This window comes from Arabidopsis lyrata (genome assembly GCF_000004255.2).
Source record: "Arabidopsis lyrata subsp. lyrata unplaced genomic scaffold ARALYscaffold_1, whole genome shotgun sequence".
In the NCBI taxonomy this organism is placed as follows: domain Eukaryota; kingdom Viridiplantae; phylum Streptophyta; class Magnoliopsida; order Brassicales; family Brassicaceae; genus Arabidopsis; species Arabidopsis lyrata.
Genome location: NW_003302555.1, coordinates 14406547 through 14421707, shown reverse-complemented (window position 1 = coordinate 14421707; position 15161 = coordinate 14406547). Strand labels below are relative to the sequence as shown.

At 39.3% G+C, this 15161-nt stretch overlaps 4 protein-coding genes across 4 annotated transcripts in view; 2 read left to right on the top strand and 2 right to left on the bottom strand.

Moving 5' to 3' along the window:
- LOC9327013 (formin-like protein 14) overlaps nt 1–5116 on the top strand; it is a 6332-nt gene extending 1216 nt beyond the window's left edge. The window contains 16 exon segments of the mRNA XM_021010441.1: nt 5–226; nt 415–521; nt 523–1836; nt 2026–2146; nt 2463–2534; nt 2742–2840; nt 3063–3104; nt 3183–3263; nt 3349–3399; nt 3482–3563; nt 3644–3738; nt 3884–3955; nt 4040–4156; nt 4295–4363; nt 4460–4526; nt 4622–5116. Of these exon segments, the coding sequence (XP_020866100.1) occupies nt 5–226; nt 415–521; nt 523–1836; nt 2026–2146; nt 2463–2534; nt 2742–2840; nt 3063–3104; nt 3183–3263; nt 3349–3399; nt 3482–3563; nt 3644–3738; nt 3884–3955; nt 4040–4156; nt 4295–4363; nt 4460–4526; nt 4622–4806 (2796 nt within the window). The 3' untranslated portion in view covers nt 4807–5116.
- On the bottom strand, nt 5041–8463 carry LOC9329748 (protein LUTEIN DEFICIENT 5, chloroplastic). Its single transcript, XM_021011421.1, is given in 16 exon segments — nt 5041–5408; nt 5552–5617; nt 5703–5763; nt 5837–5968; nt 6047–6129; nt 6207–6287; nt 6363–6395; nt 6476–6577; nt 6668–6763; nt 6837–6998; nt 7096–7287; nt 7387–7497; nt 7588–7659; nt 7737–7916; nt 7918–7954; nt 8125–8463. Coding segments are annotated over 16 exon segments (1788 nt in total). The 5' UTR covers nt 8358–8463; the 3' UTR covers nt 5041–5261.
- A 256-nt stretch (nt 8464–8719) lies between these two features.
- On the top strand, nt 8720–10109 carry LOC9327012 (pentatricopeptide repeat-containing protein At1g31790). The gene has a single exon (XM_002893640.2). The coding sequence runs from the start codon at nt 8789–8791 to the stop codon at nt 10019–10021; it is 1233 nt and encodes a 410-aa protein (XP_002893686.1). The 5' UTR covers nt 8720–8788; the 3' UTR covers nt 10022–10109.
- On the bottom strand, nt 10050–13628 carry LOC9329747 (conserved oligomeric Golgi complex subunit 6). Its single transcript, XM_002890903.2, has 9 exons — nt 13078–13628; nt 12890–12997; nt 12719–12786; nt 12147–12270; nt 11839–11985; nt 11386–11640; nt 11000–11284; nt 10773–10907; nt 10050–10672 (listed from the first exon to the last, which is right to left on the bottom strand). Exons 1-9 carry the CDS (start codon nt 13498–13500, stop codon nt 10175–10177), a joined length of 2043 nt encoding a protein of 680 aa, XP_002890949.1. The 5' UTR covers nt 13501–13628; the 3' UTR covers nt 10050–10174.
- Between the last annotated feature and the right edge of the window lie 1533 nt (nt 13629–15161).

The window sequence follows — 15161 nt, the reverse complement described above, 5'->3', positions numbered from 1 at the left end:
GCAGGCAGAATGTGACGTAATCAAAATTGACATCCAGTGCTGGGTTCAAGGAGATGTTGTACTGGAGTGTGTGCATATGGATTTAGATCCAGAACGAGAGGTTATGATGTTTCGTGTGATGTTCAATACTGCATTTATCAGGTCCAACATACTAATGTTGAACTCTGACAACTTGGATATTCTTTGGGAAGCCAAGGATCATTACCCAAAAGGGTTTCGAGCAGAGGTATGTACCTTTATATCCATTTCTTTTGATTTCTTATGAATGTAATTGTGTTGGATATGAGAAAATGTGGGTGCAGAAAGGTTCAAAACATACAAAATGACTAACCTTACATGGGTGGATAAAGATAGTCCATACTCATGCTAAGCTACACTTGTGCTTGTTCCTGACTCCATTCTTTATGCATTCAGGTCTTGTTTGGAGAAGTTGAGAATGCCTCGCCTCAGAAAGTTCCCACCCCAATAGTAAATGGTGATGAGACTGGTGGATTGCCATTGAAGCTTTCTAGAGTCAAGAACTTTTAGCGGTGTGGATTTGGCTGAGAATGGAGATGATGCTGCTTTGTGGTTGCTAAAACAACTTGCTGCCATAAATGATGCGAAAGAGTTTTCAAGATTTCGGCACAAAGGGAGTTTTTATTTTAATTCTCCTGACTCTGAAGAGGAGACAAACACATCTAGTGCTGCTGATAGTTCAGATGAAGGCTTTGATGCCATTCAGAGACCTCATATTCGTATACCTTTTGATAACGATGAAACAGACGACATTACTTTGTCTGTCACTCATGAATCTTTAGAGGAGCCTCATGAATTCTCTTGTCACCAACATCATGAAGTTCCAGCAAAAGACAGTGTCGACCCATTGACTCTTCCATCAGATCCACCATCTTCTGTTGTTCATGTCACACTTCTGCCTCCACCGCCACCGCCACTTCCTCCCCCTCATTTTATGAGCACAACCTCATTTTCACCCCCACCACCACCCCCACCCCCGCCACCTCTCCCTAGTTTCAGCAATAGAGATCCTTTGACAACATCGCATCAGCCTACCAACAAAATCCCTCCACCACCACCTCCTCCTCCTCCGCCACCTCCTTTTAAAAGCATCCCTCCGCCATTAGCTCAACCACCACCACCACGTCCTCCTCCTCCTCCTCCTCCTCCTCCGCCACCTTCTTCTAGAAGCATTCCTCCACCCTCAGCACCACCGCCACCACCGCCACCTTCGTTTGGGAACACACGAAATAAGCTTCAGGCGCAGCTACCTCCGCCTCCGCCTCCACCTCCTCCTCCAATCCAAGCAACTCCTGCTGCTAAATGTCCACCACCACCACCACCCCCGCCTCCACCTACATCTCATTCTGGTTCTATTCGTGTTGGCCCACCTTCGGCACCACCACCACCACCACCTCCTCCTCCTAAAGCTAATATTTCAAATGCCCCCAAGCCTCCACCCCCTCCGCCACTTCCTCCTTCATCTACAAGGTTTGGTGCTCCCCCTCCACCTCCACCACCACCACCACTATCCAAGACCCCTACTCCGCCTCCACCACCTCTATCCAAGACCCCTGTTCCTCCTCCTCCACCAGGGCTGGGTCGTGGTACAAGTAGTGGCCCACCACCACTGGGAGCTAAAGGTTCAAATGCACCACCACCACCTCCTCCTGCAGGAAGGGGCAGAGCTTCCTCGGGACTTGGAAGAGGCCGAGGCGTGAGTGTTCCTACTGCTGCACCTAAGAAAACCGTGTTAAAACCTTTGCATTGGTCTAAAGTTACTCGGGCAGCAAAAGGTAGTTTGTGGGCTGATACTCAGAAACAGGAAAATCAACCACGGTGGGTTTCTCTTTGTGTTGTTCCTTCTTTTAGATGTTTTAGCTTGACATTCATGGTTTCCGAATTGATAATAATTATGAAACAAAAGTGAACCGCGAACTACAGTTCTGTCTTGCGATTTTATTTGTTTCCCATAAGGTGCTATTTTTGTTGAACTAATCCGATGAATTTTACGAATCTTCATGACAGGGCCCCTGAAATAGATATATCAGAGCTCGAGAGTCTTTTTTCTGCAGTTTCAGATACCACAGCTAAGAAGAGCACAGGTCGCCGGGGTTCTAGTATCAGCAAACCTGAGAAAGTTCAATTGGTGAGGCAACTCAATTTCACCTCTGTACACATATAACATTTATTATATATAAATGACAGTTTTGTAAACCAAATGTTACCAAGAGTGGATATATTAAGCAGGTATCACCTACAGCTACATAGTGTACATTAACCAGATGATTATTTGATGATCTAAGGTTAACTTTGGCTGATAGAAGAAGTTGAAAATTGATAGACATTGCAAATATCATTTATTTCCTCAAATGGATACTCTATAACTATAATAAATGATTACGTTCTTGCCTCTTAGTTTGCTTATCTTTTAGTTCTAACCTTTTTTTCTGTGTTTGTATTAGGTTGACCTGCGAAGAGCAAATAACTGTGAAATAATGCTTACGAAAATAAAGATTCCTTTACCAGACATGCTTGTAAGTTTTGCTTTCAGTATCCATTCTGCTCATCATTTTGGCATTGTAACAATACGGTTAAGTGTTGTTTAGAGAGAATAAACATACAAGTTTGGTTTTTTGGTGTTTACATATCTCTATCTAACATTTTGCATAGTTAAATCTCTTTTCAATGAATGTTTACAGATTTGTACTAATCGAGACTATCAAATCTATTTCTTATCTTAGAGTGCAGTGCTAGCCTTGGATTCGTCAGCTCTGGACATCGACCAGGTTGAAAATCTCATCAAATTTTGTCCGACCAAGGAAGAGATGGAACTGTTGAGGGTAATTTCAAATTTTTTTTGTCATATTTCTCTCTAGCACCAGGTTCATAGGTTCTTTCTTGCTTGGAAAGCCTACTTTCTTTCCCTTCTGAAAGGTTTGGTTAATGTTTTTTCATAACCAGTAAGCTTGATCAGAATTCTGAACCAAAGAAATCCTGTTGATTTTATTCCTTTCATCACTTCCTTATTTCCTGATGCTAAATCATGCTGTTCTTGTTTTCAGAATTATACTGGTGACAAGGAAATGCTTGGAAAGTGTGAACAGGTTTGTCCAGTTCTTAAAGCGTTGGATGATACTTTTATATCATCTGTGCTCTGACTCTTACCCTTACAAATGTACCAGTTTTTCATGGAACTAATGAAGGTTCCACGTATAGAAGCAAAGTTACGAGTGTTTGGCTTTAAGATTACCTTTGCTTCTCAGGTAGAAAAGTTAGACTCTCTGAATTTGATCGCTCCTGTCTGCAGACATGTTGTAATCGATGTTTTTTTTTTTTGGTTCTTTTCAGGTGGAAGAGTTAAAAAGCTGCTTAAATACTATAAACGCTGCTAGTAAAGAGGTATAGTGGAGGGTGAGATTTTCTAAGTCATGGCAATATATCTCCTCCATCTTGGTAATTAAGTTTCATTATCATGTACCAGGTGAAGGAGTCTGCAAAGTTGCGTCAAATTATGCAAACAATTTTAACGTTGGGAAATGCTCTAAATCAGGGAACTGCGAGAGGTATCATGTTTTCCTATTGATTTCAAATTTCATGATTTTCTGAAAGCATCTGTTCCCAATGTACTGCCTTTGTGATGCAGGGTCTGCTGTGGGGTTCAAACTAGACAGTCTCCTTAAATTATCTGATACTCGTGCTAGAAATAACAAAATGACTTTGATGCATTACTTATGCAAGGTAGAAATAGACTCGCTCAATTTTCTAATCACTATTTCAAGAGCGCATCTTTGTGCTAGAAGTGCATCATACTGTTTATGCAGTTAGTTGCCTAAGGTGCTGTTTGAAAATGATCTTAATACCTTATTTCCTTTCTACTGTTTAGCTTGTTGGTGAAAAAATGCCAGAATTGTTGGATTTTGCTAATGACCTTGTTCACTTAGAAGCTGCTTCGAAGGTATGCTTGTTATTCATGGTTGCTTCTTTGAGCTTCCATCTTCTTCTTTATTGCAGCTGCCTTATTTGTTTCTGAAAATTGCAGATTGAATTGAAAACGTTGGCTGAAGAAATGCAAGCGGCGACTAAAGGCCTTGAGAAGGTTGAGCAAGAACTAATGGCTTCAGAAAATGATGGTGCAATTTCTTTGGGCTTCAGGAAGGTGAGCTACACGTGAAGGTGTGTTCTTAGTTTGCTCATATGGGTATTGGGAATGTGCATCTTGATTAATTCATTGGCAAATGATAAGAACTACAAAATCTTCGTAGCTGCTTCAAGTGAGATCGCTTTATGTTTTCAGGTCTTGAAGGAGTTTCTTGATATAGCTGATGAGGAAGTGAAGACGCTTGCTTCGTTATATTCAGAAGTGGTGAGTTATATATAACAGCTCATCGGTTACTTACACACTTTTGGGAGAAGCAATTCGAACTCATGTTCCAATCCTAATATTAACTGTAATTCACAGGGAAGAAATGCAGATTCTTTGTCTCACTACTTCGGTGAGGATCCAGCTCGATGTCCTTTCGAGCAAGGTACATGCACAAATCTCTTCTTCTAAATTGTCTAAAGCCATTCTGGGACAAATGCAACCATTCATTGATATTCTGACCAATGTTTCTATCTGCAGTGACCAAGATTCTGACTCTTTTCATGAAAACATTCATCAAATCTCGAGAGGAGAATGAAAAACAAGCCGAGGCTGAGAAGAAGAAACTGGAAAAAGAAGCTATAAAGGAGAAGTCAGCGACAAAGAAAGATGGCGCTGATAACGACAACGATCTTATCCAGCAGATCCATAGACATAGAACATGAACAAACATCGGTCTTAAACCGAAGACCCGAGGTTTTCAGATCGATAAAAGCTTTGTTTTATAGGACTCAATGTTGCACATACGGAACAAGAGCTGAGATCTTTCCTAGATCTTAGACAAAGTAGTCAACTTCTATGATGTTTAGATGGAAGTGTTTTATCTCTGATCTCTTCATTGATGTAAAAACTCAGAGGTTCGTGTTTATGTCCCAGTCCTAGAAATATTTGAACTTTTATAGAATCCAAAAGTTATATCATCTTCACTGTGCAGAGAAAAACATTTTTTTTTTCAAAGAATAATAAATCTTCACAATTTTTACTTGTCTGCACAACTAGTGCAGAGAAATAATCAGAAGCATTGGTCAAGTTCCAACAAATTCTACATTTGTTGTTCTAAAACAAGATTTTTGCTTCTTCATTTGAGTTTGTTTGTTTTCAGTTTTGCAAAGGTGAAGACTTAAGACAGAGCAGATGAAACTTCATCCCGGGAAGCTTCAATTGGAAGTATCGGTACGGGTGGTATGTCAAGAGGTTTTGTCCTCTTTGTTACTGTCAATCTCAATCCTTCTGTGGTATGTATTGTAGCTCCTGTAGTCATTTTTACCTGTCCATCCACAAAACGAATGTCGAGAAACGAATTAACCGTTAGTGATCTTTCAGTTTGCGTTTCAAGTTTTATCGTAGTTCAGTTTTGAAATATTTGTGTCGTATTGAGACTAAACATGAGAAGTTTTCTGTTGAATATACCGGAGGAGCTCCTGGTGCAGTCTGAAAGTCAAATCTTCGAATAAGCATTGCGATTGCGACCACATTCTACAGACAGAGATTTCTGTCACCACAAGAACATCTGAAGCATGTACTCATATGTAACAAGTATTGATGTAGATTAACTCTTTACCTCAAAGGAAGCAAACATGTCGCCTATACATTTCCGCGGTCCTCCACCGAAAGGTAAGTAACTGGAGAAGAAAAGTTCCCCGATATATAATCAAATCATAAAGACATGAGACGTGACAAGCAACAGGCTTTTACCTGAAGTTTTGGTTTGTCTCATTTGGGTTTGGTCCATCCAAAGGCCATCTCTCGGGATTAAACTTTTCCGCATCATCCCAATGAAGAGGACTTCGATGTAGATTCCAAACCGAGATGAAGATATCCTCTCCCCTGGTATATTTTCAAACACAATCTCTTATCAGAACTCAGAAGTTACAAACGAAAACCACAATGATGAAATTTCGTGACCTTTTTATGGGATACTGTCCAAGCATATCGTTCTCTAGAGAACGACGGATCAGTACTGGTGGTTGTGGATATAGTCTCAATGACTGCACAACATCAAAGTAAATAGGTAAATCCCAAAGAGTTTTTTCATCAACCAGTAGTAAATTCAATTGCCTTTTACCTCATTCATGACTCGAGTAGTGTATTTCAGCTTTTTCATATCTTCTATGGTTGGGAATCTATCTCCAATAACAGAATCAACCTAAATAGAATCAAACTGTTCTTTTAACATGTGAACGTTCTTGTAAGATAATTTACAAGAATGATGTATCTATACCTCTTCTTGGAGTTTGGCAACTACACTGGGTTCCTGCAACAACAACAAAAGTTATGAATTTTCTTTGGAAGCAAATTAACTGTTTGTTTAGGTTGATAATGTCCACTCTCTACCGTTGTTAAAAGGTAAAAGGTCCATGTTAATACTGCCGCCGATGTTTCATGTCCGGCTATAAGCATTGTCATCAAGTCATCACGGAGCTGCTTGCTAGAGACCTGGAACATATTGGGGAGAAACACATCATTTAAGATCCTTGAAGCTGATACCTATTAGACTATTGGATTCGAAAAAAGACAGACTATTACATCATCTCCTGAAGCCAAAAGAAAGTGAAGGATGCTAGGATCTCGTTCGTTCATATACTCCTCATGAAACTGCAACTCCTCTTCTTCTACCATTCTCTATAAAGACAAGAAAATGAAATCAGGATCCAAAGAGCATGAACAATTCTTGGACTTAACTCCAAAGTTATACCTTGCATGTGGCGATCAAATCATCAAGCGTGTCATTGATCAATTTCAGAGAAGTAGCAACTTTCCTCTGACGCGGGGAAATATCTTTCCAAATCGGTATGTCCCAAACAGGAATAGGTGAAACACTTCTGTCTTCAGCTTCTCTCAGAACAGTGTAAACTGCCTAACAAAGAGAACACAAGAAGCTTTCAATTTTTGCTGATCAACACATGGAAAACGCTAACAAAACTGAAGGCAGAGAGGGTAAGTCATGAGAGAACCTCGATCACACCGGTATCATTAGTTAGGGAGTCAAAGTCGTAATTGAAAACCGCCTTGCCAATAATATCAAGTGTCAAACGAGAGAAGAGTGATTCCATCTCTACTTCTTCCCCTTTCAATGCAGCAGCATCAAGCTTCTGGCAAAGCCTATCTGAAGCTTCTCCAAATAAGCTAATCATAGCTGCTACATACTATGAAACAGAGAAAATGTAAACAGTGACAATGTTTTCCAACTTCAAAGAATCATACTTTTAACTTTAGATTTATTTTCTTCTCTACAAATTGGTTACCTTTTGATGCAATGCAGGAACAATGGCACGTCTTCGTCTACGCCATATCTCCCCATCAGCCGGTATGAGTCCTTTTCCCATCACAAAATCTAGAATTTCAGCTAAAATTCCCTAAGATTTACAAGTAGATAATGATGTATAAGGAAAAGCACAAAACGAGACCATTCATAAGTAAATTGTTCATGCTACTATTAGTTATACCTTGGAGTAAGCTTTTGCATTGTCCTTCAATATATGCTTAGCAATAGAAGGATCCGACACGATCAAGAACGACTACAAAATGATTGGATTCTTTAACCAATACGTTTTCCTTTTAGTTAAGATATCAGAAGGTAAACAGGAAAACAAACCTTAGGCCCAAAGGTCAACCTGAAAATGCCACCATAAGTAAGGAAAAGCTCATACAAAGGGATAAAGAAAGCTTCGTTCCGGACCGCCTGAATCGAGCCTTTAGCCTCAGGAACCTTGAGGTAGTCTTCGTCAGAACCAGTCCAATCAAACATGAAATCAAGAACATTGCTTGGAATTCCCAACCTTAGATAAACCATTCTTCACTGTCGATAGAAAACTTATACACAAACCAAAACAAAAACACAAGAACCAAGAACCACAAGTCAAAATCACCACAGAGAATCAATGCTACATTAGGACAATCATCATCATCATCATCACTATCAATTTTTATACTCAGAATCAAGATAACACAATTACAGAATCAATGCCACATATGAAATTCACCTAGATTTTCGTACAGTGAAAGCTCCAGAAGCAATCCGAGCAGATAACTCAGCACGACGCTTTTCCTCTTGAACCTTCTCCAAGCTTTTCACGCCATCAGGAACTGAATTATTCTCAGAAGGATCTCTTCCATTAGAATTCGATGCGAAAACTACGAAGTTCGATCTCCGAGAGTACGTTACTGGTTTAACAGAAATCGGAGTATAGGAAAGAGGAAACGCCATAGCCGCCATAAGACGCCACCGCAAAATACTCAAATTACAGAGCTAAAAACAGAGAAAACCATAAAAGAAATTTTTTGAAATTGCAGTGTGTGAAGAAGAAGAAGAGAAGATGTGACGTGTGCATTTTACTAACGTATACGCATTATCTCTTTAAGAGGTGTCACTATTAATTACCTTTGCTAAGTACTTTTAGTACAAAATCTAAAGGATTTTATTTTGATTAATCACATTTATAAAGCAAATTTTGTGGCGTTAACTAGTGGATTTATTATCAGTGTCAATGGGCCCACAAACCAAACCGGACCTAATATTATTTCGGACAGAAGAACCGAACCGGCTTGGCTTTTGTAGCTTTGTTCATCTCCCTCTCTTCTCAAAAGTATAAAATTTCTTCGTTTTGAATTTTCTCCTCTTTAAGCTCTGCAAAAGAAAAATTTCCGATGAAAACTCTGGAATTAGCTTTACCTCCATCTCCACCGTCTTTAGTTCCTTCTTTCAACTACAATTCCGCCGCACGAAGCGTCGGAAATGACGTCAGAACCAACTTCGATGTTCAACTTTTTCTAAGGAAACCCAAACACCAAAAATCAGAACCCGTCGTCGTTATTCAACAACCTCAGATTCAACCGCAAAAACCAAGTCCTCGTTGTTCTACTTCTGATATTCTCAGACTAATGGATTCTCTTTCTTTACCTGGAAACGAAGATCTTTACTCGTGTCTTGCCAAAGAATCAGCCAGAGAAAACGATCGACGTGGAGCTTACGAGTTACAAGTGCATATCATGAAGTCCAGTATAAGAAGACCCACGACTACTTTTGTCAATCGTCTTCTCCTGATGCATGTATCGTGTGGACGTTTAGATATTACACGCCACATGTTCGATAAAATGCCTCACAGAGATTTTCACTCATGGGCAATTGTTTTCCTCGGTTGTATTGAAATGGGTGATTACGAAGACGCAGCTTTGCTCTTTGTTTCGATGTTGAAACATTCTCAGAATGGTGCTTTCAAGATTCCGTCTTGGATCATGGGATGCGTTTTGAAAGCTTGTGCCATGATTAGAGACTTTGAGTTAGGGAAACAGGTTCATGCCTTGTGTCATAAGCTAGGGTGTATAGACGAAGAAGATTCATATCTCTCGGGTTCTTTGATACGTTTCTACGGAGAATTCAGGTGTTTGGAAGACGCTAATCTCGTTTTACATCAGCTTTCTAATGCTAACACTGTTGCTTGGGCAGCGAAGGTTACTAACGATTACAGAGAAGGGGAGTTTCAAGAAGTAATCCGCGATTTCATCGAAATGGGTAACCACAGAATCAGGAAGAACGTCTCAGTGTTCTCTAATGTTCTAAAAGCATGCACATGGGTCAGTGACGGTGGGAGAAGCGGGAAACAAGTGCATGCAGTTGCTATAAAGCTCGGATTTGAGTCAGATTGTTTGATCCGATGTCGGTTAATTGAGATGTATGGGAAGTATGGGAAGGTGAAAGACGCGGAAAAGGTGTTCAAGAGTAGCAAGGACGAGACAAATGTTAATTGCTGGAACGCTATGGTCGCGGGTTATATGCAGAATGGGATTTATGTTGAAGCCATTAAGCTTCTCTGTCAGATGAAAGCAACTGGAATCAAAGCACAGGACACGCTTTTGAACGAAGCCCACTTTCAGTTATAACAAGTTAACATATAGATAAAGAAAATGATGAACCTGATATGTAAATATCTATAGATATAAGAAACGAGTATTTAGATGAAAAGATAAATTGATTGTTTGGTTTCGTTTACAAGTAATGATTTCGTAAGGTAATTGAAAATAAGAAGCGTACATTCATATACCAAGAATGGTTCGGATTTGATCTGGTGGATGTCGAGCGAGAGATTTCGGATCTGGATATCCATTTTGTTGATCCGTTACAGCTTGGTATATAACTTCGTAAGCTTCAGCTATAGTTTTAGCGACCTTGACACAAGCTTCAGACCTGAGTTTAGGGACTTGTATCTGCTCAAACTCAGGAAGAGAGCCTTCACTTCCCAAAACGAGGCCGAAGAATGCCTTGAGGCATTCGGATAGCATTGTGGGTGAAGTGTCTTGTCGTTCAGACAGGGGAGGTTCGGATGTAGAAGAGCGGAAGATTTGCATTTTGTCCGAAAGACCGCATTTTTGGAGTAGTGTGTCAACTTCATTCTGGACAAGGAGGTTTATGTGGTTCTCGATCATTGATCCAATGTTGGTTACGTATTGGGCCGCAACGTCATGTCTTAGCAACGGTTGTTGGATTGCGCATAGACAGTTGATGAGGAATATTTTCGATGGTGTTTCGTTGTTCTGCAAAAAGATCATAAGAAGAAAAGAAACTCAGGAACATCTTTTCGGGCTAAGAACATTGACCTATATACCGTAACAACGTTGTATAGACAAATGATACCTGTGGTGGGGACGGGCTACTAGAGAGTAGAGCATCGACTGAGGTTAGCTGGCCTGAGTCGGTGCTTGTTCTACTTCTTCTGGGTAACTGGCCGCTCTTCTTCGATTTATGCGCCTCTGCTGCTTGCTCGCACATCTGCGGATTTGAGAAAGTTGAGAAATCTGCTTCAATGCACAATTATGGTTTTTAATGAACATGATATTTCATAAGTTTGAACTTTCATGTACCTTGATAATTGGGTCAAGCAGTGCAGAGAGGACGGGATCAAAAGCTGGTTTCTCTCCTGAAGCAGAAACCATCATACTGTTGTAATTCTCGATTATCTCAAGGGTTAGAGAAACTCCTTCTCGGACAGCTGGAGGAGGAGATAGATCGACGGCTACAGGTGGAGGGTATCGTAGAAGTTTTTCCCCTCGGGTTTTAAGAATGTCAAAGAAAGTTTTCTGTGCAGCATCCTTTACCATCCCAATTGTATTACACAGTGCAGTTTCTCGGCCAAGTAAATCTGAGATCTGCAAGGTGAAAAAGAAACCAATGATTAAACCACCAGATCGATAAATGTCATATAATATGTAGAGCGATGAGTACAAAAAAGAGGCTATGTAAAACTCACAGTGTAGCTATAGAACTCCAAGGTGTTGGTGAGTTTATAAGAAATAATAAGACTTGGTTGTGACTGCAGAACTTGTTCGACTCTCACTTTAAATGGCCGGCAAACTCCTTCAAAAATTCTATCCAGAACAAATGTGAAATCAGATTCTGCTGCCTTTCGGGCAATATTCTCAGAGGTATTCTTTGCGTTTGATTTATGGTCAGCTGTGTCTATATCAAATAAAGCATGAACCAATTCTCTTTCTGATGCCAAAGCCTGCAGCCAAAACAACATTTTACATTAGGATAGAAATAACAATAACAGGATATTTAGTCTAATGTTCATGATTATCCAGTACTCAATTCACACACATGATTATCTATTGTTGAGTGTAGTAAACAAACCACTATTCTGACATCAGTCGCATGAGGATTAAGTGAGGGTACCATAGGAGAAGAAAATGTAATAACAAACCTGATGTAGCCACCCAAGCATGTCTCCCACATATCTTAAGGGGTCATGGGCATGAACTTCTATGGGTCTAGGCATTCCTCCAGGTCCTCCACGTGTAAGAGCACTAATAAACCTTCTAAATAACGCATTGTGCCTCAGATTCCCTACCTGTATGATTTGACATAGTTCATAAGGAGCTCGACAAGCATGCCCATGGTTTGACATAGTTCATAAGGATTAAGGAGCTCGACAAACATGCCCCATATAGGCATATAGCCGTATCGTAACAGTTTCACAGAGACAGACTTCAAAGAAGCCAAAAGACTAACCTCCTCTGCACAATATTTGAAGAGCACGGGTCTTTCTTTGAGACAGCGAACAGCAGTCCTCAAAAGCTCACTCACCTCTGGGTTATCCGTATCACCCAGTTTCCTACACTCAGCCTGAACCCACCTATTAAATCAAGGTTCTTTGGTCACATTTGATACCTCAAACTTCCTTCTATGAAAATTCTAGGCTACGGCAAAGACAAAAACCACGATAATGAACATTCTTCTTTAACAGCCAGTACTGAGTTTTCTTGTTGGCCCTATACGGATTTAGAAAAGGTGACCCTTTTTAAAAACAAATGATCATCCTACATACCCAATGTAAGTTTCGAAAGTTTTGGATCTGAACTGAACCAAATTAGTATGATCATCTATTTAAATTTTGACAAAACGTTTTTGTATGGATAAACTAAACTTTATTTCTGTCCATGCTACATACATAATGCATAACTCTAGCACGATTTAGACAGACGAAAGTAAACTAACAACTGTAAAGAACCATTGCGGAGAAGCTCAAAGCACCAAACAATCTAGGTTCCAACAAGTCTTCTTGAAAATAAGCAGATATGTACCTGCAAAGGCGCTCATATGCTCCTTCTTGATACACAGCCATCATATCCATCAGTTCCAAACCCGCACGCTGCATACAAGTCCCATACATTCAATACTAACCACGACGATCCACTTTGCACGAAAACTAAACACATTTTACGAAAACACAGTTAAATTATGTCAAATCTCACCTGATGATGCGTCCTAAGAAGTAATTTGCAATTGGAATGAATTTCTTGAACGTGAGACAACGCTTGGAAGAAATTCTCATTCAATTCATCTTCCCTAAGCGCTTTAATCTGCCAAAATCACATCAAACAATCAACACTCATTTCATATTCCAGAGATCTGATCACCATTAAGGTAATAGCTCAATCACCTCTTCGTTTGAAAGCTGATAATCACGAAGAAAACAGTTAACGATCTCTTGCCTCTGAGTAGTAACCTCAAGCTCTTGCTTTAGCCTCTCAGTAGTACTAATAATATCGCTAGTGGTAGCCGCGGAGCTGCTTAGCGCCGCCGCAATCTTATCGCAACAATCAGCTAAAGCATTCACTTCCTCCTCCACACGATCCAATGCGATCTGTGTCGAATCAGCCGCGCTAAGGAACTCGCTGTTGATCTGAAGCGCTCGCTTCTCGATCGTCGATCTGAGATTCCGCCGTGCGTGAGCACTGTTCTCGTCGTAGAATGAGGATAAAGCGTTGAGCGACGCCACCAGATCCGGACTATCTGTACGACATTCCAATACCTTCTTCAATTTCCGAGAAAGTCCCGGTGCTAATCCCACCGTCGACGCCATTGTTACTCTGCTTCGTTTGGGTTTCTTCTACAAACAATCTCCGAGCATTGCCTTCTTCTTCTCCGATCTCTGATGATCTTCCTCTTGCAGAAGGGTCTGATCTGAAATGATTCTATGGGTCGAAAACCCAGTAAGTTGGGCCCAATTATGGGCCTCTTATAGTGGCCCAACATCAGATAAAGAGATGAGACCAACAATGTCTATAGCAAATTTACGTTTGTTAATCCCGAAATGTTGTGACACCAAACCTTATTTAGGATTTATTAGAAAACTTCTTTGGTTGTTAAAAATAATTTCATAATCATTGGTTATATAAGGTGTTTGCAATTTACTTATACAGATTTTGTTTATGTCAAATCTCGATATTGCGATTCCGAAGCAAAAAATGGCGATGATGTGACCTTACAATGATCTTTATTCCAAAATTATGCCAAAGCGTGGTTCCGCTACTCCAACACAAACATTGTAACTTTGGCAAATATTGATCCAATTGTTTCAATGCAAATTTACAATTGTTGAACTCTACGTAAGATCATTTCTTAGTGATTTCTAACGTTAAATTACGATTTGACGCAAAATATAAATTTGTAGTTCGGATGAAATTTTTCAAAATGTTTAGGTTTTTTCACAAGAAAACCATTAATTGGGACAACGTAAAGTCAGGTTTCTACTATTTTCAAGCAAAATCATGATTCTAGAACCAATCATGTTATAATTTAGTTGAATTATATCGGTCCATTTGTTATTATTAGTAGATAAAGCTCATTTGCACCCAAAAAGAGTTCCATAGCTTTGTTAACAAAAAAAGGGAACCTATATTGATTTTAATTACAACTTAAAAACACTATTCTACGGCTTGAGTACTTAAAGATTAACCATCTGTATAAGTTATACAGTATAACCTATAAATAAGCATTACGTTTGATCAAATCATATGCTTTTTAATTAGTTTTGTTAATAATGGGCGGTGCAAAGTTAATTAAGGATTGTGTAAGAGTGCAAAGAATAATTAAACGAAAAGAGGCAAAAGGGAAAAAAACAATGGTGGACGAGTTGTGCTAGCTACATCACAAGATGATGATTAAGACAAATAATGATTAGGGCGATAAATATTCCTAAGTGGGTTTACGGGACCGACCAGGATGGTCTAATATCCTCGGAAAAAACACACGCCTATGTCTCTAGTTATATGACTAATTAGGCATTTAAATAGCCAAAAGAATTATGCCAGACAAATCAAAAAAGATTTCAGAGAGTATATATTCATGACATCAATGTCGCATTCATGATCACGACAAGGATCGATCACTGTAAATATATACATCATTTACTAAAAAGGATTGGTTAAACATCTGTGATATGGTTTGAAACTACATACTTCCTCCGTTTTATAAAAAATGTCGTTTTAAGGTTTTATTTTTGTTTCACAAAGAATATCGTTTTGTATTTTCAATGCAAAAGATTGAACAAAAATCTATTTTTAACCCTATTTCTTTAATGTGTTAATAAGATAGATAATTTTGTTTAATGTATTAATAAAATGTATAATAGAAATTTTAATAGTTTTTTTAATAGGTGTGAAAAATATAGAATAACACTCTTTGTAAAACAGAAGGAATACATGACTAAGGTTTTGTACGCTAATGACTTGTTATTAGTAC